The sequence below is a fragment of the Crassostrea angulata genome, chromosome 2 (assembly GCF_025612915.1).
Source record: "Crassostrea angulata isolate pt1a10 chromosome 2, ASM2561291v2, whole genome shotgun sequence".
Taxonomy (NCBI): Eukaryota; Metazoa; Mollusca; class Bivalvia; order Ostreida; family Ostreidae; genus Magallana; species Magallana angulata.
The window spans coordinates 19234138-19256778 of record NC_069112.1 but is presented as its reverse complement, the minus strand read 5'-3'; the positions used below and the strand labels follow the sequence as shown (position 1 = coordinate 19256778).

The window sequence follows — 22641 nt, the reverse complement described above, 5'->3', positions numbered from 1 at the left end:
ATTTAGATATCGATTTCTATTAAAAATTTATGGCACTAATGCAAAATTTTATTGAGGTTGAAATTATTTGTTCGTGGGAAAAATCATACGGTTCAAGAATTCATCTCCGGTTAAATATATATATTTTTTTTCTGTTTATCCTTATTTACGATAAGCTTATGTACATGTATATTTATTGTCAATATAAAAAAATCTCAATTCAGATGAGGTAAAAATCAATTAATGTGGAATGAAAGATCCAGAATCTTCTATGCAGTATTAATAAAAAATATCTAAGTCCTCTTGCTTATTAAGCTAAATTTGGACACCACTGACATTGTTTGGTCAAATTATTATGGCTTTTTTTTTGTTGTGGGATGTTTCCTTAAATTATGTACCCTTTTAACCAATTTCAATGTAGGAGCATGGTAAGTTGGCTGATCTTTACTGACAGATTAGACAACTGTTGCAGTGTGTTACAAGTAGCCGTTTAAGGTCATTGTCATTTGTTAACATGAACATGTATATAATTAGGTATTTATTCATGTAGAAGTCAAAATAAAATAAGTAATGTGAATTAATATACTTTTTGGATTCAAGTTGAGAGAGATAGAGAGAGAGAGAAAGAGATGTTATATTGCGCTCAAATATGAATTGTCGCGTTTTTATTTGGAACGCAGGGAATAAAAGTGAAAAACGAAGGTTTTGAAAATGATTTATCTTGTTCATTTACATCTACTGCATCTTTAGATTTTAACAACAGAGAATCGAGACTATTTTTGATTTAATTTTAATATGTTAAGTTTAGTACAATTGAACAAAATGAATCAAATCACACAGCTTTGTATAATAAATGAATGTGTACATTGTACAAAATTTATTAGAAAAATTGGCCTCTCCAAAAAGTCTTGATTTTAAAGTCCTCTATAAATAAATGAAACTAGACATCAATTTTTTAGCATAAAACTTTGAAGATACAAAACGACAAAAATTGTTTATGAACAAGCACAAGCGGACGATGGACAATTTCCTTTAGCACAGTTGGAGATGCACCACTTATCCAAAGTGGGATTCCCCGCCCACAAATTAATGGCGCGACAACCGGAACCAGAAGTTGGCTTCACTGATGACGTCATAACTGTTTCTGTTGTCGTAGGAACGGGAGTGGTTGTGGTGGTTGTGGTTGTGGTTGGTTTCGCGGTGACCGGTGGTGGCTGAGTTTCTGTTGGTCTTGTGATTACTACTGGTCTCGGTGTGTTTGGGGGGAGCGACGTCTGTACCTGAGGGAGAGAGGTCGTCTTGGAGATGATTGTGACGTCAGCACATCCGTAGAATTCTTCCTGTGGGCCACAGCCTTTGCAACTGCGTCCGTCAGGTCCAAAACCGAAATTGTTGCCTGAAATCATAAAAAAAGATTGGCCAACCTGCTTAACTTTTAACCATTTATAAACAGTGATTTTTACCAATGAGTCAAACTTGTTCTGGTTTCTCATGCTATTTGCCTGTAATATAATACATCTAATCACCACTGCATAACCTGAGTTGACCCAATGTTTACCTGTGTGCCATTTCCATTGTATCACGCACTGTGAGCATGTCAGACCTTGCGGAAGTTGCGCTTCAAGCAAGTACCTGCCAGTAGCTGTCACTTCTGCGTACCTGTCAAGAAGACCATTTAAAGTCTAGATTTGGCGAAGTTCGTATACTTAAGTCTTAAATACTACAAAAGGGTCAAAGGATTCCACACAGAATTGGTGCTAGCTGCAGGTCTGTAGCTCCCGGTCTTAAAAAATTCGGATGGACGACATGGTCGTCCATCCGAGTTTGTTTATTTTAGACCGGGAGCTACAGACCTGCAGCTAAATTGGTGCTTGCAAGATTTTTGAACCCCAACTACTGTGAAAAAGAAAAGATTAATAAAAATAAAATAATGAACGCGATCTCTGAGCGATGATAAAAAATGCTGAGCAAGACAAAATAACGTCATAATGTATGCAGGAATTCTCAGCATGGCATACAAGTAGTTTAAGTACATGTACAACTTCCAACTCATCTTCGCTAGTCAAGGCCGGTTTCTAATCCTCATCGTCCCTCAAAAAACTGGAGCGGTGCGGATCAAAAATCCTTGGCTAGCGAGGATGTTTGCTAATAAAATTGATTGGACATTAATTAGACTTCTTACATATGTAAAGACTGGAAGCTATAAATTAACACAATACGCTTCGCTGATTGGTTTCTTTCTCGACTCTCTCGAATAATATGCTTTGCTGATTGGTTACTGGAATCGACTCAATAAAACAATATGCTTCGCTATTTGGTTACTTGAATCGACTCAGAAGAGCAACACGCTTCACAAATCAGTTACTTCAATCGACTCACTGTGTTTTGCCGTCGCTAAGGACCAGCAGATGTTGATCCAGACAAGCCTGGGACACCGGACTGGAAACATTGTTGTTCGGACAAATACGGAACTCGAAGAACCCGAAGTGAAGGGCCGTAACCTCTATCACTAGGTCGATCGTCTGTCCCTCCACGTAACGGCGCCCGATTATCCCCTTGGCGAACCTCCCTCCAGCCTCGTTGTCACGTGGTCCCTGATAGGGGTCGCCACACACGCCGCATTTTCCTTGATGGTACATCCATTGGTTCTGTCAGTGAGAAAATAGCATCCAATGAGAAAGCGTTTAACAAACTGTTTTGGCTACGTATTGTAATTAATTCACTTCTGTTTGAGAATAGAAATTGTTATAAACTAAAAGTTTTATGACTTCATGTCTTTTAAAATCCAGTAATGATAACTAACCTATTTAAGGAATGAAATCAATTTTTATTTGTTTTATACGATATAAAATGGTTTGGGACAGTTTACGCTGTATAAACCGCGCAGCGGTTTATAAAAAAAGCGTTAACTGTTTCAAACCAGTTTCAATCGTATAAAACTAATAAATATTGAACTCAAAGCTTATAATTTGATTTTTTTACTCTTCATTGTAGATAAAAACGGTCATTTGACCTTTTTATTATGACGTAAAATTGTACAAAATTCAAACATAACGTCAATTTGAATTTTAGAAATGATTTTTTTTAGCCATAACTGTTATTCAGTAAAAAAAAAAATCCTGATATTTTATAACTTTAAAAATTTGAATAAATTCCAAAATTTTCCAAAAGTGGAAATTATTATAATGATATTACACATAATACAGTTAAAAAAATAGCCACTATTATCCAAATCTCTTAAACATTCGTCACAAACATATCACCCATACCATATGGGCGTTATCATAGTGCAATCATTGTATCCCACTGTTTAGAAAGAAAAAATCCCCAGATTGCGTATATTCAAACCTTTAAATCACCACAAATCCGTGTTGTTCACACGCCTTACCATATGACGGTTACATTTCTGTTAATCCCGGACCTAGACCATCAGGTGTGGAATACCTAACCCTTAAACAACAACACTCTAAGATAAGATAAACCCAATGGTTTTAATGGGTAAAAGTGATTTTTGTAAAATAATCATCAATATACTAGTAAGTGAAATTATCTGGGGGGGGGGGGGGGGGGGGGGGGGGTCACAATTGTTAGGATGTAATGATACTCTTGAGAAGGGAGTTGTACAAAGATATAGACAAAAAACAAAACAAATAATAAACCGAAAATACATTTGTATTTGACTTATTTTTACTAGATGATAAATTTTATGGCAAAAAATCGTATTTAAAAATGTTTTCTAGCATTGGTATACCTAATGGGTAATTTGATGAGTACCCAGTTCCCTTAATTATTTTGTTCTGAATATGATGGGATGTTTCAAAGAATAAATAAAAAAAAAAACTTCTAGATGATAAAGCTTGTTAGAGATAAAAAAAAAGTTTTAATTATTATCTTTATTTAGAAGGTTATAATATCGATTAATTATAGAAATAAGAGAATTTTTCTTATCAGGATTCCCATGCATGGTGACCTTTACGTGAAGGCATTCAATCTGTTCAGAATCTCTTATTCATAATCGTAAAATTGACAAATAACTGACAACATCTCAAAACAGCAGAAACGTGCTACTTGTGAGCATTAAAATAATGTAATGTAACGTAAAATATAAATTCTATTGAATTGATATTGGTCATTTTACTCCTCTGTTGTAAGTGCTAAAATCCACCATGTTAGGAGTAAAATTATTTGGTTTTTTTTATATATATATAAAAAATATAAAAATAACCTATTGATGATGTTGAGATTCAAAACCCCCGAGCACAGTTTTCGGATCCAACAGTTTATTCACTGACCATTCAGCGTAAAAAATTTTCGCCATAAGTTAAATGGAAATGTTCTCCAATTTTATTTAGAAATGTGAGCCAATTTGCGTCTTGTTACAAAATAAAACATGAAATTCTGGTGTTGGCACCTTTTATTCTTCACGCCTATCATACCTACTTATCATTCCGTTTCAAAGTCGATTCTTCCCAATATAAACAATAAAAAAATAGTTATTTGCCCACCGTGTAATTTTCGCCCCTTTAAACTTGCAAACAGTTTCATTCCGTCTTAAATTCGCTCAGACACAGTCGTGTTTAAAGAAAGATAGTTTGATACATTGGAATTTGCGTTGTCTTAAATTCGCCCGCTGACAACGAGGGCGAAAGGGGCGAAAATAAAACAGGGGCGAATATTTCTCTGTATACAGTATATGTTTAGTCAAGCCGGTTGGGTGGTCTACAGTTTACCTATCAGATATATAACGAGCTAACGTTGATTATAAATTCATTGTTTTTGTTTTAATGTCTCGTTTTCAATATTTATTTGGCTATTGTTCTTCCTGATGTACAATAATCAAATTTTTGTAAAAGTGAATAGTAAGTAACGAGGTTTGTAAAATTTCATTGTTATCATCATTAAGTTACGAAGTTTTAAAACGTCGAAAAAGTGCGTATGCAAGAGTCTTACTCCAAGCCGGGTCTAAACAGTCTGTTCATAGCATCATGTATTAAGTAAAATAGGTTATTTTTATTAAGAGTTATGCATAAAAAGTCAATGCTTTCAAATTTAATAAAAGGAAACTTTATTTTGTGTTTTAAAGATTTCATTATAATCGAAGTAAAAACTGTCGATGTGTTTTGTCGAGCTGTGCTAGAAAGACCCGAAAAGGTTCCAGGATTTACGATTGCAGGAAATCGTGACGACTTACCGCGAACCCTCCGCAGGACAGTTGGTTGTCGTTATAGTTGACGGCGGAGCTGAGTCCGAATCTCCACATACTGGACCTGGAGGGTGGGTCCAAGAGACGACCGTGTCCGCTAACGGACACCAGCAAAGTACAGAGGACCAGCAAACCCAACACCACGTGGTCCATATTTCAATGAAAAAAAACGTCCTCGCAAAAAAGTTTTTGGTTGGAAAACTCGGAAAGTTTTTTTTTAATTTATGGAAGAATATTTCACGGAATCACATTGGTTCCTTTTAAATTCCGAAAATAATATGCTTATTCCCAGCTTTTAAGTAGAAAAAATAAGTAATGGTAGAATATCTTCAAGAATATATCACAATAGAAGCGTGTACTTGCTTGAGCCTATTTATCTATCATTGAACTGTGGAGTAATTCTTATCAGCAAGACAGAGAGGGGTTTCCGGTTATCACAGAGGGGTTAGACGTGCCTTCACGTGCTTCGACCCAAGTTGTCTCCTCGGAAACTCAACAGCCGTCAAAAAACTCCACCCTCACGTCCGTCAGTGGACAATCTAATTCTTTGATGAGTAATATGTTCGAGTGGGAGAAAAATTGGTCGGTGAAATCGTACATATTTGCAAAAATGTCCCGAGATTAACATGTTTGTGCAAGGATTACGTTGGTTTTCTCTTTTTTGACAAGTTTATCCATTTCGGTCGATCAGTTCTACCCAGGCACCAGAAATATGGAGGAGATATTCCTCTTGAAGTATAGTGGACAATATGACACCGCGCCCTTATCGTTTTTGTTAATCGTGCGGTAATCGCCAATTCTTAAACAATGCCGAACTGTTCCTTATAAACACGCACCGCCACAATATTTTGATGCTATGGTAATATAGCGACCAGTGTCGTTTGGAACTTCTCTGACGATGCAACAGAAGACTTTCGGTATCTCTCGGTCGCGTGCGTATCGACTTGTTTGGACGCTTATCAATTTTTATCTCCCTTCTTTAAGTGACTGCTTGTCCTTTCAATGAGAGGCACTTGATAGGTACATGTACACCTACTGATAAGACACTCTACAAAATTGTTCATGCAATAGTCATGCATGTTTTGAACTTCATATTATTCTTTGGATCCAACAACTATGGTATTCGAACAGCCTCGAATGGATGTATTCTCTTTGAAAACGTGTTTGCTATATGCTGATTATCTTTATATATTCACACGAATCCATCTGTATTCTCAAAACCTCTACTTTCAAAGGTTAGACGGAAAGACATGTAATGTCGTATTAACACACATATATATACGTATATTCCTTTGTGTACTTTTGAAGGAACTGCGTGTTGTTTGTGTCTTAAACAGTATAGTACAGTGTGTGTATGTCCAACTCCTTATAATTATGTGTTGTCATCATAATTATATTCTCTGTTCACACAAGTCCCATTCCTGCGTGTTTGTTTCTTCATCCTTGTCTTTTCATTGTTGACTATTCCCTTATATGTATATCCTATTGTTATATTTTCATGAGTTCCCATCCTCTATCTATACCAGGATATACATATGTTGACGTCTGGGTATATCTCCTTATCTTCCTATTATCTTTTATGTTTTCTCATGCTGCACAAACTCACTGCAGCTAGGTTTTTGCTGAGTAAAAATAATATATGAATCAAACATCAAATTTGAGATTGAATATGTCACTCATTGCAGATTATCTCTTTTTCAACACAACTTTGTTTGGGTGAATTCAAAACGAGAAGGAGTTGTTTGCACATGATGAAGGGCGAAAATAACATGGGACGAAAATAAACTTGTATATTAGTAAAAACACTTATCCTTTTAACTGAATATAAACTGATTATAGGTATCTCTGTAAATCTAAAATCACTGTAATTCCGAGTTGCAAAATGCACGATAGTTTTGTTATTGGAGTGAGACAGGGGTTAATATTGTACCATTTTCTATTTTCCTTCTACAAAGTCATTTAACAAATACGCTGATGTGTATGTTACATTTATGATAATATTATAGTGTAAAAAAAATCCATCTGAAAGGTACTTGTCATTTTCGAAATACAATTATTGTACCAATGAAAAAAATGACAATAACAAACTGTCAACCATATTAAAAAAGTCCATAAAACGAAATACAAATTCAAAGAAGAGCAACACGGACCTCCAAATAGATAGAGGAAGGATCAGGTGCCTAGGAGGAGTGAGCATCCTCCGCTGACCGGTCGCACCCCGACCCGCCGTGTGCTCCTTTTCACATTTGGGCATGTCATAATCGAGGTAAATGTCAAAATTGGGAAATGTCATAATAGGTAGAAAACGAAATGCCAATGATTTGGTCTGTCTGTGATGGTCAAAATACAAACCTTGAGCCAACACGGACCTCCATTACATTTGAGGTAGGATCAGGTGCCTAGGACTATGTCTTACAATCATAGGTCCTCTCAAGGATAAACATCCTCTCAAAACACACTCACAATATGTAGTATTCAAACACCAAATATGTATTTTAATGAATGTTAAGTCAAATTACATCGTTATTCCAGAGATTACAATGATCATTACATATCAAGCAATACCTCGATCATATGTACACACATAAGCTCTATTGGCAAATTACAATAGGGAGAGGGGCTGCCCCTCAACTTTGAGAAAAAAAAATATGTATTTTATATATTAAATATTTTTTCTATCTAGAAAACCGAACGCACCAGTTAAATGACCCCTTGATTTTTTGTCGTTTAACATTTTGTTTCTTTGTATATTGAAGGTGGACTAATTCATATTTATTAGGACCTTTTTCTTATATATATTCAAATATATATTTATATAAGAATAAATATCATTGCGCACTGCACCCCCACCTTTTGCACACACTTTTCATACAGTATCAATATCGTTACTAGTAAACATGGTCTCTAAACCGATTAAATGATATGATACCGATAAGCCTTTTAGAATACCACATTTTTCCCTTCGTTCGAGAATGTGATGTTGTGCAAAACTATTACTACGATCAAGCTGCTATTGTATTTCAATACGTTTTTTTTTCTTGGTACTTCCATTGTATCAGAGGCTATTTTTCTACCAAGAGTTATCCCGCTTTATAAGACAACTGCATGGAACATATGTGAGAGTAAAGAAAAACCATTTAATATGAGAATTTATCTTTGATTTACTAAAATAATGTCTTATTGAAACTCTCTTCAAAATACCATGTCAGGTACTATCAATATTGTAGAAAATAAAACTCTAGATTACAGAAATGAAACTGAGAAACAAGTAAGTATGTATACGGAAACTAAATTTTGAGCTATTTTTATTTTACCATAATAAATTTTCAACTACATGTATTGTGAGTGTTTTCTCCTCTATTTCTGAGAAAACCGATTATAATTCACAGCGCTATTTAATAAAAACAGCCAGAGTGACATCTATACAACCCGTTTAGCGATCGGTCGAAATACATAGCTACCTAAGAAAAATCATGGTCTGCACGAAATAATCAAAAGGATGAAAGTCAGCTAGAGTCAAATTCCCATGTAAGACATCGATCTTGGCTATTTCTTTTATCTTACATACTGATGTATATTAACAATAGTTTATTTTACTTACTCTTTCCAAACAGTTGATTAATTTGTTAAAAGAAAGATGTCGATATTAATAATAAAATGCTTTCGATTACGAGGGTATAACAATCATTGCAGAAGAAATCTACACAATCCGCATGAATCACTAAAGATAGCATCTTATTTTTTAAATTTATTTCTTTGATTCTGTTAAAACATATGCACATAACTCGATCAACCGCGCATTTGCAAAACTTAGTAACAATACATTCACATACAATAAAGGTTGGCAGTATTTTAAATCGACCCATGCAAGCAACCCTCTTGAAAAATGAGACATTAGCATCCTGGCATTTGTGAACAAAAGCGCATAGAAGCTTAAATGTAGTTGTGAGTACAAGAAATAAATTTACACATCAAGTAGTATAAAAATCATGACTGTTATTAAGAATAATTCACATTTTGAAAGGAACACATATGTCATAATATGACTAAAAAAGAAAATCTATGTGTGGGGCGTATTTTGGATACTTCAGATTCATGACCAGTATCTATACATCGATTTCTTTTGGTCAAAAATCCTTTAGTAAGAATAAGTTAGCAGATAAGCTGTTTTTCAATTTAAAAAAATGTAGCTACTTTTAGGTTGTTGGACTGTTTAAGTTAGGTTTTTTTTAAGTTTTGACTTTAAAATATATGGATAAAGCAGGAGGGTAATTGAAATCTGTTTTAAGCTCATTCTAAAATTACACTGTAGACATAATGAAACTTTTGCAATTAGAATTAATGGCATGCAACGAAAACAAAACTGCAATTGGATCAAATAAGAAAGTACGTGTATCCTTTTCTCGGCCTAAGGCACAACGCAAATCGAACCCCCACTTTGAAATCATGCAACGTGTTTACGACTGCGGATGCTGCGGGAAAATTAACATGTGGGCGGGGTAAAATATAATAATGTCCAATGAAATTGCGTTAGACGGATCTTAACACTTCTTAGGAAAAAAAGCCGTTAAAATAGCATTTAAACTTTTTATTAAAGGCATCATCAGTCCATGCGTGTACATGAACATAATCTAGGATTTTATCTTGAAAATTTCTCGGCATATTCTGACAGTATCGCAAAATGTGTCGATATATATACTAATATGTTCAGTTTTAGATATCTATGTCGAGGCAAATATATCTAAAATCCATAAAAACAAACGAACTTAACAAAAAGGGTGCAACATACATGTAGTGGAATTTCCCTTCAACTTTTTTGATTGGCTAAACGGTGCTTTATATGTCAATGCCCTCATACGCAAATGAAGTAACCTAAATATATTTTCATTTATTTTACCAGCAATTTAAAACTAAAACAAATGTGTACATTGTACCGTATGTACAATCAGAAATAAAAGGACCCGAATTTCAGTACTTCGATTGTAGCTTGGAATAGAATGTCTACATTCTAGGAGCACGGTTTGTTTAAAGAACACAAGACCAAAAGAAAAGGAAGAGAGGCGAGAACTTAAAGCGTCGCGAAAATTGCATTCTTTTCCCTGCAGACACCTAATTAGTCAACTGTGTCCCGCGCTTAATTTTTCCCTATTAGAGAGTACATCTGTTAATTAAGGATGTAATTAAGACGGTGTTTGGTTTGGTGTAAACATTCTGAAAACTTGCTGCAAAACGACGATAAATTAATCATTTCATCGCCCTGTAACAGTACATTTCCTTCAAGCTTGTAAACTGTTGTGCAACAAGAAAAATGATTAGATATTAAGTATATTTCTTGCGCATGTATTGGTAATATTTGCTTCCCCTGAACGACATCTATTGAAATTCCATTTTCCGGCCCTTTTTGTGCAATTTGATTTGATTTTTCTATCCTGGGTACGTTCAAAGGTGGTCGTTTTGTGCGTCAGCGAACGTCCAATTTCCCGAATAATTTCTCGGGATGTCAACAAAAGTTGTTTTTACGGAATAGTGGAGAGTGTGTCGACCCTACTCAGACAAAGAGAACCCTCACTCCAAACCCAAGGTAGCGGAACGGAAGTTTAACAAAAACACTGACACCTTCAATAAAACCCGGGCGTATTCCGAAGGATTAGATCGCTAAATGGCAAAACTTGAAGTACCCCCTGGAGCTACAAATTAAAGTCTTCACATAACCGAAGAACTTTCAATTTTTTTGTTCAAATATTTCTTTTAAATTCTGTCAGATAGCATCTATGATTACCGATTACAAATGTTATTCTTTTGTATCCATTCGATGCACGGACTCGGTGGACCGGAACGGGAAAGGGGATGACTGATTGCTACATCGAGATCGGACAATTGTATTCCGGGCCTGTTAAATCTCCGGACTTGCTCTACAAAATTTATTAATGAACGTTCGCATGTAATTTCACACCTTCACGGGATTGGTATTTTTATACTTTTTTAATTTTTTACTTATGAATATTTATTATGGTGAATGAGCAGCTTAGCTCTCTCTCGCTTTATTGGTGGTTTAGTTACCTAGTAATGGCAGTGACCTTTTAGTACAGGTGTTGTATATACCATCATAGGACAGTGAACATTCAGATTCATGCTTTCATTTTGTGGAGTTTAATACAGCAAGAGGACGAACGTCTATAAAGGTAAGCTATTTCTGCCTGCACGCGAATGCTCGTGCACGTGCACCTGTATGTTTTGATATCGATGACAATAATGCATTGCCGTTTTAAAAATGTATTGTTATTATTTATAACGTGTATCCTCTGTATAAATAATTGATACTGGATATGAGTTAATACAATGTATTTAACTGTTTAACTATAAATTATTACTGTTGCAATGTCTCTCTCTCTCTCTCTCTCTCTCTCTCTCTCTCTCTCTCTCTCTCTCTCTCTCTCTCTCTCTCTCTGCAGTGGCATAATGCATATTTAAATTTAATAAGGCTAAAAAGTTCGATTTTATTTTACCTGCATCAGTTTGAAATTATCGATTGGTCTCTATTCGGAAAAGACACATTATACATGTGTGTTAAATTTTAATATTTGTCACGAAACAGGTGGTCATATGTATATTAATCGATTATAATTTCCGAGAAGTTAGGGTCTTTGACTTAGTTAAAATTTTCCATGTTCATTGTAAAGTAAAGTATAGAACAGTAAATTATCCAAATGAATTCGATGATTTGTTAATTGCCAACTGTTAATTGGAATATGTAAATAAACAGGGCAAGATATTCTGTCATTTCTAGCGTTTTTACTGTCATTTTGGTACTAAAAATTTAAATGTGGACGAGATTTGATATTCATCCGTATACATTATTTCCCGTAAACTGACTTTCATCTTTACATGATTGATTCGAGATTAGAGAGAGAGAGAGAGAGAGAGAGAGAGAGAGAGAGAGAGAGAGAGAGAGAGAGAGAGAGAGAGAGAGAGAGAGAGAGAGAGAGAGAGAACATGCATGGTGTCAATTATCATATCAATCAGACCATCCGACACGCGTATAAAAATTTTAAAAGTTACGACAGGTGCCCGCTGATGTTTAGAATTCTTGTAACCAAAACTTAAAAAAGAAATTCGCACACGAATTCGACTTCACAAACCTTGATCTATACAGCATGTCATTTTTCCTGACAATTCTTATTGCTGATTTATTATTCACCGATTCTTGTTCGACACAGAACTTTTTTGTCGTTCTTGTGACATTTCGCGGATAACAGAATGTTAAGGAATAAATTTTGGTAATGTAATGCATGACGGATCAAGGATTTTGAATAAGTTTTTTTGTCATTCGAATTCGTACAAAAAACTTACTAGTATCTAGCCCCAGTTCTTATTTAAAAGCATGAGAGAGAGAGAGAGAGAGAGAGAGAGAGAGAGAGAGAGAGAGAGAGAGAGAGAGAGAGAGAGAGAGAGAGAGCATTGAAATAAAAAACCTTGCATTGTTTCGTGACGAAAATAAAAGAACATCAGTTTTTATGAATGAACAATATGCACGCGGCTACAGCTGTTTTTATAAAATTAACCTATGTCCACGGCGAAATAAAACATGTCACACTCAATGTTATTAGAAAAAACTGTTTGAAAACTCCCCAAAATATATGTTGAAAATCAAAATTCTGATACTCTGACTCAAGAAATTAAACACCAATAATTCGCCCATTAAATGGGTACATTTAACCTGAAATGACTCAAATATCAACTCCATTTAAATCAACAACGTGGAACTACGGTGTAATTAAACTTGGTTTATGGCTGTGTAAAATGTCCAAACATTCTCTCTTGAGAGCCCTTTATGGCTTTTCAAGACATTTTCGCCTCTGTGTTAAAACTTCTCAGATTGACAGGTGTGTATTTCTTCAGGTAGCCAGGTGAAGAATTGGTTGGGGGGGGGGGGGGGGTCAGGGACATAATTAGGTTAGATGACGAGTCATCAGTAGCATTTCCGAAACACGCAAAAAGTTGTAGTAGATCTTGTTCGAAATTTTATTGTTCACCGATTTAAAAGAATTTAAGAACTCGTCCATAAGCAACGCTGTCCTGGTGTAAAAATGGCCAAAATAAGGTTTTCGTGAGTAAAGTGATCTGTTTTATTTTAAAGAATTTTTAACACATTTTTTTATACGCTGTTCGCCATAATTGTTTGAGTGCAGTTTAAATTTATGTAAATAGGTAATATAGGTACATATAGATCAGTTTTCTGCTGATACACAATTGAATAATTAAACAAATAAGTAAATAAATGCGAAAAAGATCAAACAAAAAGAAAGAGAGATGAAACAGATTCTGAATAATCAGAGAAAATAAATGAATGAGCACGAGATGACTGAAAGGAAGGCCAAAATTCAAACAAATAAATACATATTTTAAAGACTAAATTAATGAAAGTTCGTCTTATATATAAAATAATTATACATGGTTTGTATATAAAGGGAATACAATTGATACGGTTTCACATATACGTTTATATTCAGAGGTGGGATTAATTTGGGAAAGATGGTATGTTATGTTTTTAGTTTAAATATTTAATTTACTATAGTTTTTGTTTTTTTTTATTTATCTTTATTTAATTTTTTTTAGACAAATAAAACCCTATAAAACACTCCAGAAATGCAATGCAATGGTTAATTATATACCGATCTCTTTCAATCTGCCAAAAAATACATCATACAATGCATTACTAGTCATCAATAGTTTCCGTTGGGCTTGGTTGGGTATATTTGGGGTTAGCGCGGCTTTGAAATCATGTATTAAGTGTTGCCAATGTGGAAACAAAATAAGAAGAAAATGCATGATCATCTCTTTACAAAAAAAAAAGGCTATGCGTGCGAATAAATTACTCTTGGCCCTCGACATATGGCAAGCGAGGAGTTTTTTTTTCTTCATTTGATTACAGCTCTCTCAACCAATGCCATCAAAGAAAGGTGGCCAGGTGTACTATAAAAAGACTGTGTTATTTTAACGCAGAGTATTTTAATTGAAGTTTCTTTTTTTATAAAAGGGGAAAGAAATTGCAAATAGTTTCTTTGCAAATCGCGCGTGTTTTTAGTGTGTTTGAATTCCTTGTTGTTCATTTTGAAACGTAAAATCAGGAAGATTAATGATTAGGTGTGAAATTTCAAGCTTAAATGTAAAGTATACAAAGTAATCACTTCCAGAGAGAGAGAGAGAGAGAGAGAGAGAGAGAGAGAGAGAGAGAGAAGAGAGAGAGAGAGAGAGAGAGAGAGAGAGAGAGAGAGAGAGAGAGAGAGAGAGAGAGAGAGAGAGCAATGCAATTGGGAGTCTGTCGTTGAATTATTTTAAAAGTTGAAACGGGGCATTCAAAGGAATCCAAATGAGAGAGAGAGAGAGAGAGAGAGAGAGAGAGAGAGAGAGAGAGAGAGAGAGAGAGATCATAAGCAATAAAGAATAAAATGAAGCCATAAATCTTAATGGAAAATTAAACATACTTTGTATAGGTTAATTCGGCCCCACCCCAATTTCACAACAAAGCGCTTTCGCATGGGTTTTAATACATTTCTGAGTCATTTAAAAATATTTGTCTACGAAATTCAGTTTTAAAGCCGTTTATGAGATGGATCAATTCCGATTTAAATAAAATTGTCTCCATCCTGAATGTTTGGAAAAAGTAGAATGATTAGGGAATGATTCATCGAGAGGAGGTCACTCAGTGCGTTGAGTTGGGGGTTGCTATGTCGCAAAAAAGTTATCTCGAACACCCCTCATTTTTCACTTCTTTTTGCAAGACGAAATTATCAAATGGCTTTTGATAATACGTGTTAATACTATTAATTGACCGAATTGCAAGGCAAAATACAATTAATTGCAATGTCTGTCTGTCTCTCTCTATGTCTCCCTCTCGCTCTCTCTCTCAACGAAGTGTAGTAATGTAATTATGTAATATACAAGACAGACTGCCAATATCACCTACAGAGGGAGATCACGTGATGTTATCTGTGCTCACTTATTGCCAATGGAGTCTTTCTGTTATTGACAAGAAGTCAGGAAATCTCAAACGGATTGGGATAGCTTTTATAGATCGAATTGCCCTCTTAGAGTCGCAGTGCTCTGTGTAATTTACCAGTGCATATACATAATCTATTGATTACTGTACTTACTATGTAGGCAGTAGAGAATAGAAGGCCAGTCACTTACACACTTCGCAACCTTTGGTTCTCGGCAGATTTGCCGGAAAGATCCGAGAAGTTACGATTTTCAAAAACACCGATATCCACAGTTAAAGGGACTTGGACACGATTTGAGCTCAAAATTTTAAATTTTGTTTTTCCATTCTAAATCTTTTGTCAAAACTTGAAAGTCAAATATTAAGTTATAAGCAAGATACAGAGTTTGACATTCTTTGTTTTGTAAACAAAGCTCGAGCCTTGTTATTGTTTACATGTATGGTTTATTGGTATGAGTTTCAATGAAATGTTGCTTTCTTCTGTTGATAATATTATTTATGAACACATTGAAATAGTTTACTTTGTTTGCCATGAGTCATTTTGTCAAAGAAATGGTAATTCCACACTTTACATTATTTGTAAACAAATATAAGACTCGAGCTTTGTTTACATAACAATGAATTCTTACCTCAGTATCTCTCTTAAAACTTGACTTCTAACGTTTAAATTTTGGTTAATCGTTTAAAATGCGCAGGTAAACCATTTCATACATAAAAATTAAAAATTAAAATTTTGATCTAAAATCGGCTCCAAGTCCCTTTAAAGAAAAAATGAACAAACTTTGAAATAAAAAAAAATTGTAAAGATGAATAGGATGTCATAGGCCATATGCTCTGAATAAATGAAAACAAAATGATAGAATTTGCAAGAAACGTTTATATCTTAAAGCACCTGTGATTTAAATATTTTCCCTTTACACTGTCTTCGTTTTTTCGTGCGAATGAATGCTCACACAATCAAATACTTTCCCATTTATTTCAATTTCTTAAATAGTAATTGAAGAAAATAAGTTGAAAATGAATATTTTGTTTGTTAAACCAATTTCAAGGTAAAAAAAGAAGAGAGAAGAAAGAAATCAAAATATGGATTCATCCATCCATGCTAGATAAATCATTACGACGAAGCTAAAATCCCCTTAAAGAAAATCCACGGGTGCCTGACTCAATATATATATAATATACATTCACGTCAGTTCGTCCAAAAGCTTTTGAAATGAAATCCGTGAAATGACGAAGAAAAACACGGAAGGCTTAAAACACCGGCAGCTGTTCGGCGGAATCACCTGTAATATTACCTGGGTCTGTTAAATCCCCAACATAAACAGAACCCGCTACGTGCTGTTGAAAAATACTCTCGCGTGTACATACCCCCTGTTTGTAAACAGATAGGCCCATTGTTGGCTCTCCCCCTGATTTTCTAAAGCCGTATGGAGATCTCTATGTAGCTCTTTTCTGGTGCTGGTATGTGGGGGTAGATATATGTATACGTTTTTTTTTCCACCTGAAAAGAAGAAGGGACGTTTTACGGTTTATTTTTATGAGGCAGTTCTTGTCCATGTTTTGTTAATTTTGTTGGGTACGGAGTGATTTCGTATGTTTGTGAGGGAATTTCACTTGAATGTGCTTCTTGCCAGAAATAAGTTGGAGTGAATATTCTGAATTCATCCTTTGAGGTAAGGCATTTATCAGTTCTGTTAGCGAAACTATAGATTAAGTGGCTAATATACAAAATTATATATTGCATATTGAATATATCTCTTTTCATAAAAACATGTAAAACATTTTTACAATTTCTATCAATTGTCAACAATTGTCCGTATATTTGATCTATGGGGACTAAATAATACATTTGTATATATGCAGTGCCCGTAGCAAAATCTTTGTTATGTAAAACCCGTAATAAAATAACTAGTAAAAGTTCCATTTGAACACATATTTTAGTCATATGAATACTGTAGCATACATTGAGTAGTAAATTCGAAGTTTTAAACGTAGATATATGAAACGTTTGGCTTTCGATGCGCGGTCGTTTGCATGCTATCATGCAGTTTTAATGAATTGTTTTCGAGGCCATACATTCAAATTGAATTGAATATGCCTCATAGCCTAGATAAAGTCCACCGTTATTTCTGGTCGTCCGTTCACAGTTTTCAATAGAGAGATTATTAAGAGATAGGGCAATATACATTTGTACAAATATAATTGCCCTGATGCAAGAAAAAGAATTTAATATAGAACTCGTTTCAAACGTCTTACAATTGAACTCCAGTAGATAACTTCATATATAAGTTTAGCACGATTTGTCATTTAAACTTCGGGGACTCCATAATATAAGATAAATAGCCCCATGGCCCGGATTTTATCAACTGCCAAATTATCACCTGTATAGAAAAGAAAGAAAAAATCAATATTAACTCACTACAAATGTCGAAATATTCAATTACCTTTTATCGCATACCTGTCTTTTTTTTATTTGATCTGATGTATTTCATGTATATAATATCTAACAAGAATTTTAATGCTCGAATGATTTCTCTATATTGCTTGCATTCAGTATATTACTGAACATTTCTATATTCTGCGGTAATGAATTTTTTTTGAAATTTTTATAAGCTTCTTTAATTCATAAAGTTTGGAAGTGATTTCCAATCTGACCCCTACCCCCCCCCCCCCCTCCCCCAACTTGCCACATAACCTGCCCCGCCTACCACCACTGCTTACATCATTACTAAAAAGGAAACCAACATACTGGAAATGGATCTCAAATGAATGAAACAAGTAAAAATAAGTCAAATATTTATAAACGTTTGCACACACACACACACACACACACACACACACACACACACACACACACAAGCTGATAAAATTTGCTGTCTTTTGATGTATAGGGAAGCCGGTGCATTGTTTTCGGCATCTGTTGGCATGTGTGTGTGTTTATCATCAACACGCTAACAAGATCTGTTGATGCAAACAATTGTACTATGTGTAACGCCGCATATTCCTGCCACAATAACAATGAACAGAAATGCTAGACATTCAGCGAAGGAATTCCTGTTTTGTTTTGTTTCTAACGTTGTGAATTTCTGAAACAATAGGAGCATCAACAGGGTTAGCAAAACATTTGCAGGATGTACTTCGATGTACACGAAAAGAGAGAGAGAGAGAGAGAGAGAGAGAGAGAGAGAGAGGAGAGAGAGAGAGAGAGAGAGGAATAAAAAATGGGGATGTCGTTAAAATATTTTGAAAGTTGAAAGGGGGCGTTAAAAGTAATCCAAATGTTGAGGAATGAGAGTGAGATGGACAAGCGATTTTACAAAAAATAATTATTTCATATATGTGAGAGAGAGAGAGAGAGAGAGAGAGAGAGAGAGAGAGAGAGAGAGAGAGAGAGAGACTTCGATGGAGGTATTATAAATGCATGTGATACTACAGGTTGAGTATAAACTGCGTCTCTTCAGGTATTATGTAATGTCTAAAGTTTCCTTCAATTAGTGTCACCCTGTCGTCATTACGACATGCCCGCCACACGTCTTAGCCGGGTGTGATATTTCAAAAATAATACGGACTCAACGCTCATAACTCATGACAAACTATAAGGAACAAGCATTAAAATGATACCCCTTTTACTACCTTACAACCCAAAACCTCAGGGACAAAGATTACAATTACAGCATTTCAATGGTATGCATTTAAATATTCGACATTGTACCCCTGTTAAACGAGGATATGAAATATACATTTTGGACAAAAAAATGTATCCTTCATTTTCACGAATCAGCGGTCAGATTGGCGCATGCGGGAATTTCCGAATATTTTCAGAATCCGGAGCGCGCAATGATATGCGCATAATTTTGTGGAACGCATTTGAAAGTTTTATTTTCTCTGATCAACATCAAGATAAAATGATTACTGCATATGCACAAATTTTATAAAGATAAATCATATTCAATACTTTTAATTTACATGAAATTATGACTATGATAAGGAAAGGACAAAACTTTCGGATGCATAGTTCTTTAATTATTATTTTCAGATGGTTATTTTATAACTTTAAATAAAACCAGCAATATTTGAAGGGAGCATCAAAATGCGTGAGATCTTTATTTAATTGCACATTAAAAGCCTGCACTAGATTGTTATAGCAATTTTATAGCATAAGGTCCATTTCATGGTCTCTTTAAAAGATAGATAAAGAAGGTAGACACTTAGACGGGTACCTACATTTTTACGAGTGCAATCTTGAAAAGAAAGATATGTTATATATACCCGAGTCCTTTGAATTGCACGGGTATTTTAGAGAGCGTCATGCAGGAACGTGTAAGCTGTCGGATAACACTCGTGGTTTTCCGGAAGCGGTTTTAGTATATCATATTTAATGGCGGTAGTAGCGGAATTATAACGGACGCAACAAGTTATGCATTCGGCAAATCTTTGCCGATTCCGTAACCTACATTATGAGATATGAATCGGCCGAGGTATGCCGGAGAGCAAGTTTTGTGTAACAGAGTTGTCGGGTGTTTCCGTAAAATGTGGTCGGAATTGCACGAAGACAGCCGAGAGTGCGGTTGAAGAGTTCTGAAGGCCTCTCATGAAAGAAAGAACTCGGTTAAATGCGTCAACTTCAGACCGTTTATCACTCAAAAAATTATTTTTCTTGCATCCCAATTAGATCGATGGCGACAGACATAAAGATCTAATCTATATTTGATGCACTATTCTATTCCAAGGTTGATAAAATGTCCCTATTTACCTATACACATAAATCAAATGATGAAGAATTTCGAGCTACTTATCAATTGCCCAAATGCTCGCACGAAATATTTTTTAAAAATTATTTTTTATTTTGTTATTCATATTAATATTAAGGTCAGCTTTGCTTGTTTGGGTGATTTACATGTAGGTGTGTTTGAAAGGGAATTCATAATTGTTAGTCTGGCTATAAATAAGTTTTATTCTGTCATTGCAGAAAGTACACTCCAGTCCAATTCCATTCAATAGCGGCGTGTAGACAACTAAAGGCAATTACAACCCTCGAGACTGAAGAACACTTAAGGATACATTATATACCATTTTTCCGCTTCTCTTCATCAACAAAATTCCTGGAAAAAGAAGAAGAAGAACACAAGAATACCCCAGCTGTTGTGTGCCCTCGCAGAGAATTATTGCCGTTTGACCTACATACAAGGTCAGAGGCCCCACTGTGACACCAGAGAATACTTTATATCTTTAGACAATTACATGCGGTCATTAATTGGCGTCCATTGTTTAGGAGGATCGTTCCTAGAAGGCACTGTAGTGTTATTGACACAGCGCGTGGCGGTAGATTCTCAAGTCACTTTACACAGTGTAACTTCATAATGGGATAAAAGCAGTAGAAGAAATCAAAAATCCGCTGTAGAAAAAAAATCACATCCGGGCTTTTTCTCTGCTTAACGTTCATGGCTGAAGATGAAACTCCTTTGTGAATTTTGAGAGCCAGTTTTGAGAGTGTTGTGAGATAATTGCAAAAATGGGTTCTAAAAACATGCGGTATTTGGAGTTTTTGACAACGTCCGTCTGTCTGTTGGTGTTTTTATTTGGGATCGTGACGTCATCATCAGATGTGACCAGATCGAAGACCATACGTCAGCTGATCAGCGAAATCAATCGATTGAGAGGGGTGAGTTTTTTTTATTTGAATAATCCTTATACATGCAGCTATTTATAAAAGTTATGATTATATACACTGTTGATCGAACGGGAACCCCCCCCCCCCCCCAAAAAAAAAAAAAAAAATCGCATACGCATACAATAGAAAATCAAAAGACACCAATATACTCGTGTGGTAAAGAGGTGAATGAAACACCCAACACGTTAGCTGAAAGAATATTCAATTTGATTATTCAGTACCATGATCCGCCCTTTCAAATGAGAGGGAGAAAGGATGAGAGAGAGAGAGAGAAAAAATAAACCTTCTTGAGGAACTCTTAACAACAGTTTATAAATGCGTTAGGTTCCTCCAATCAATTTAATGCTGTGTGATACTCTGACATGTTATCTTTCCCCGGGGTCTCGTGTCTCCGATTTATCGGTCCCTGGTGGATAAATATTGTCTTGTTGGTGTTACTTAATCGAGTGGAGGGATGAAAGAAAGTGTGGGGCTACAATAATTTGGAGATCGTGTGTCTGATATATTGTACAATAGGGATATAAGCTGAGAGAGAGAGAGAGAGAGAGAGAGAGAGAGAGAGAGAGAGAGAGAGAGAGAGAGAGAGAGAGAGAGAGAGAGAGAGAGAGAGAGAGAATTAGTAATTATAAAGATACGGTATCATAAAAAAAAAGATACAACAAAAATACATCCTACCAAAAAAAATCCCTTCAAAATATCTAAGGCATGTGCAAGATGCTGATTTCTGACAGAGATCACATATTTCAAAGCTAATTATTTTGCATCGGTTAAAAAAAAACTGCATGATTGACAGATGACATTTGTAAATGAATGACAATCTCTTCACAATAAATATCTTAACAAGGGACAGTTATATAGCACTTTAATGTCTTAAGAATCAATTTTCATTATAATTTATGACAGCAACTTATTTTGGACACACAGGGGAAAAAAGCCCAACTTCAATTGCTCGCATTAATGAGCACGTTCAAATCCTTAGCGAATGGAATGTAGTGCTATATATCTCTGTCAAAAATTCCTGACAATTAAAAATAAATTAACGTAATTGAAAAACAAAGTTGTAGTGCACGAAGGAACGCATACACATGTATATGCCCACTTCCAGCAAGAGCAACTAGAGAAAACAAATGTATATTTAGTGTAAAAACCCAAAAATGTAGAATTAGTAATTAACACAAATTGTCATCACCTACGCTTCACTTTCCAGACACCCCCTCCTTTCTCCCGACCATAATTCGTTTGTAATACATACATTAAATAACCTTCTCTCTCTCTCTCTCTCTCTCTCTCTCTCTCTCTCTCTCTCTCTCTCTCGTGAATTCAAATTCAAATCCAAATTCATACTTCTTCATCGCGGACAAAGTTCTAGGAACATACTTGGATAGTATACCCGGAGTATTTTTATTCAGGAATTTGTAAAAATATAGATCGACCATCATAAATACAACTAATGACAATCTGCATTCAGGCATACAACAGAAGTATAGTAGAGAGCAGAGATGTTATGCATTTTTCAGCATTGTCAACCCAGTGTTGAAAGCTTGCTCTATCGCAAATTTCTTCATCCAGCACTTGTTGCTTTAATCAAAAACCTTACCAGATGCATAACATTTGAACTATCCTCTATTCACTTAATAACCCCCCCCCCCCCCCCACCACCACCACACCACCAAGAATTAGGCCAAAGTCAAAGAAGACAGGATAGGAACCACCTGTGTTTTTATCACCCACCACCAATAGCTTTACGACGGAGGGTCGTTACTGTAAGGTCACACAGATGTACTGGGC

General features: G+C 35.2%; 2 protein-coding genes across 5 annotated transcripts in view; one reads left to right on the top strand and one right to left on the bottom strand.

The window, feature by feature from the left end:
* Nucleotides 1–753: 753 nt before the first annotated feature.
* Nucleotides 754–6009, bottom strand: LOC128172209 (uncharacterized). Its single transcript, XM_052837987.1, has 4 exons — nucleotides 5171–6009; nucleotides 2359–2627; nucleotides 1538–1638; nucleotides 754–1375 (listed from the first exon to the last, which is right to left on the bottom strand). Exons 1-4 carry the CDS (start codon nucleotides 5333–5335, stop codon nucleotides 975–977), a joined length of 936 nt encoding a protein of 311 aa, XP_052693947.1. The 5' UTR covers nucleotides 5336–6009; the 3' UTR covers nucleotides 754–974.
* A 5041-nt stretch (nucleotides 6010–11050) lies between these two features.
* The window catches only part of LOC128171204 (uncharacterized), a 28819-nt gene continuing 17228 nt past the window's right edge, over nucleotides 11051–22641 (top strand). The window contains exons 1-2 of one of the 4 annotated variants that reach the window (XM_052836941.1): nucleotides 11051–11364; nucleotides 20152–20844. In XM_052836941.1, the coding sequence (XP_052692901.1) occupies nucleotides 20695–20844 (150 nt within the window). In that variant the 5' untranslated portion in view covers nucleotides 11051–11364; nucleotides 20152–20694. Of the gene's footprint in view, nucleotides 11365–16482; nucleotides 16856–20151; nucleotides 20849–22641 lie in introns of those variants that run through there. The other 3 variants (XM_052836939.1, XM_052836940.1, XM_052836942.1) reach the window with 3 other exon arrangements.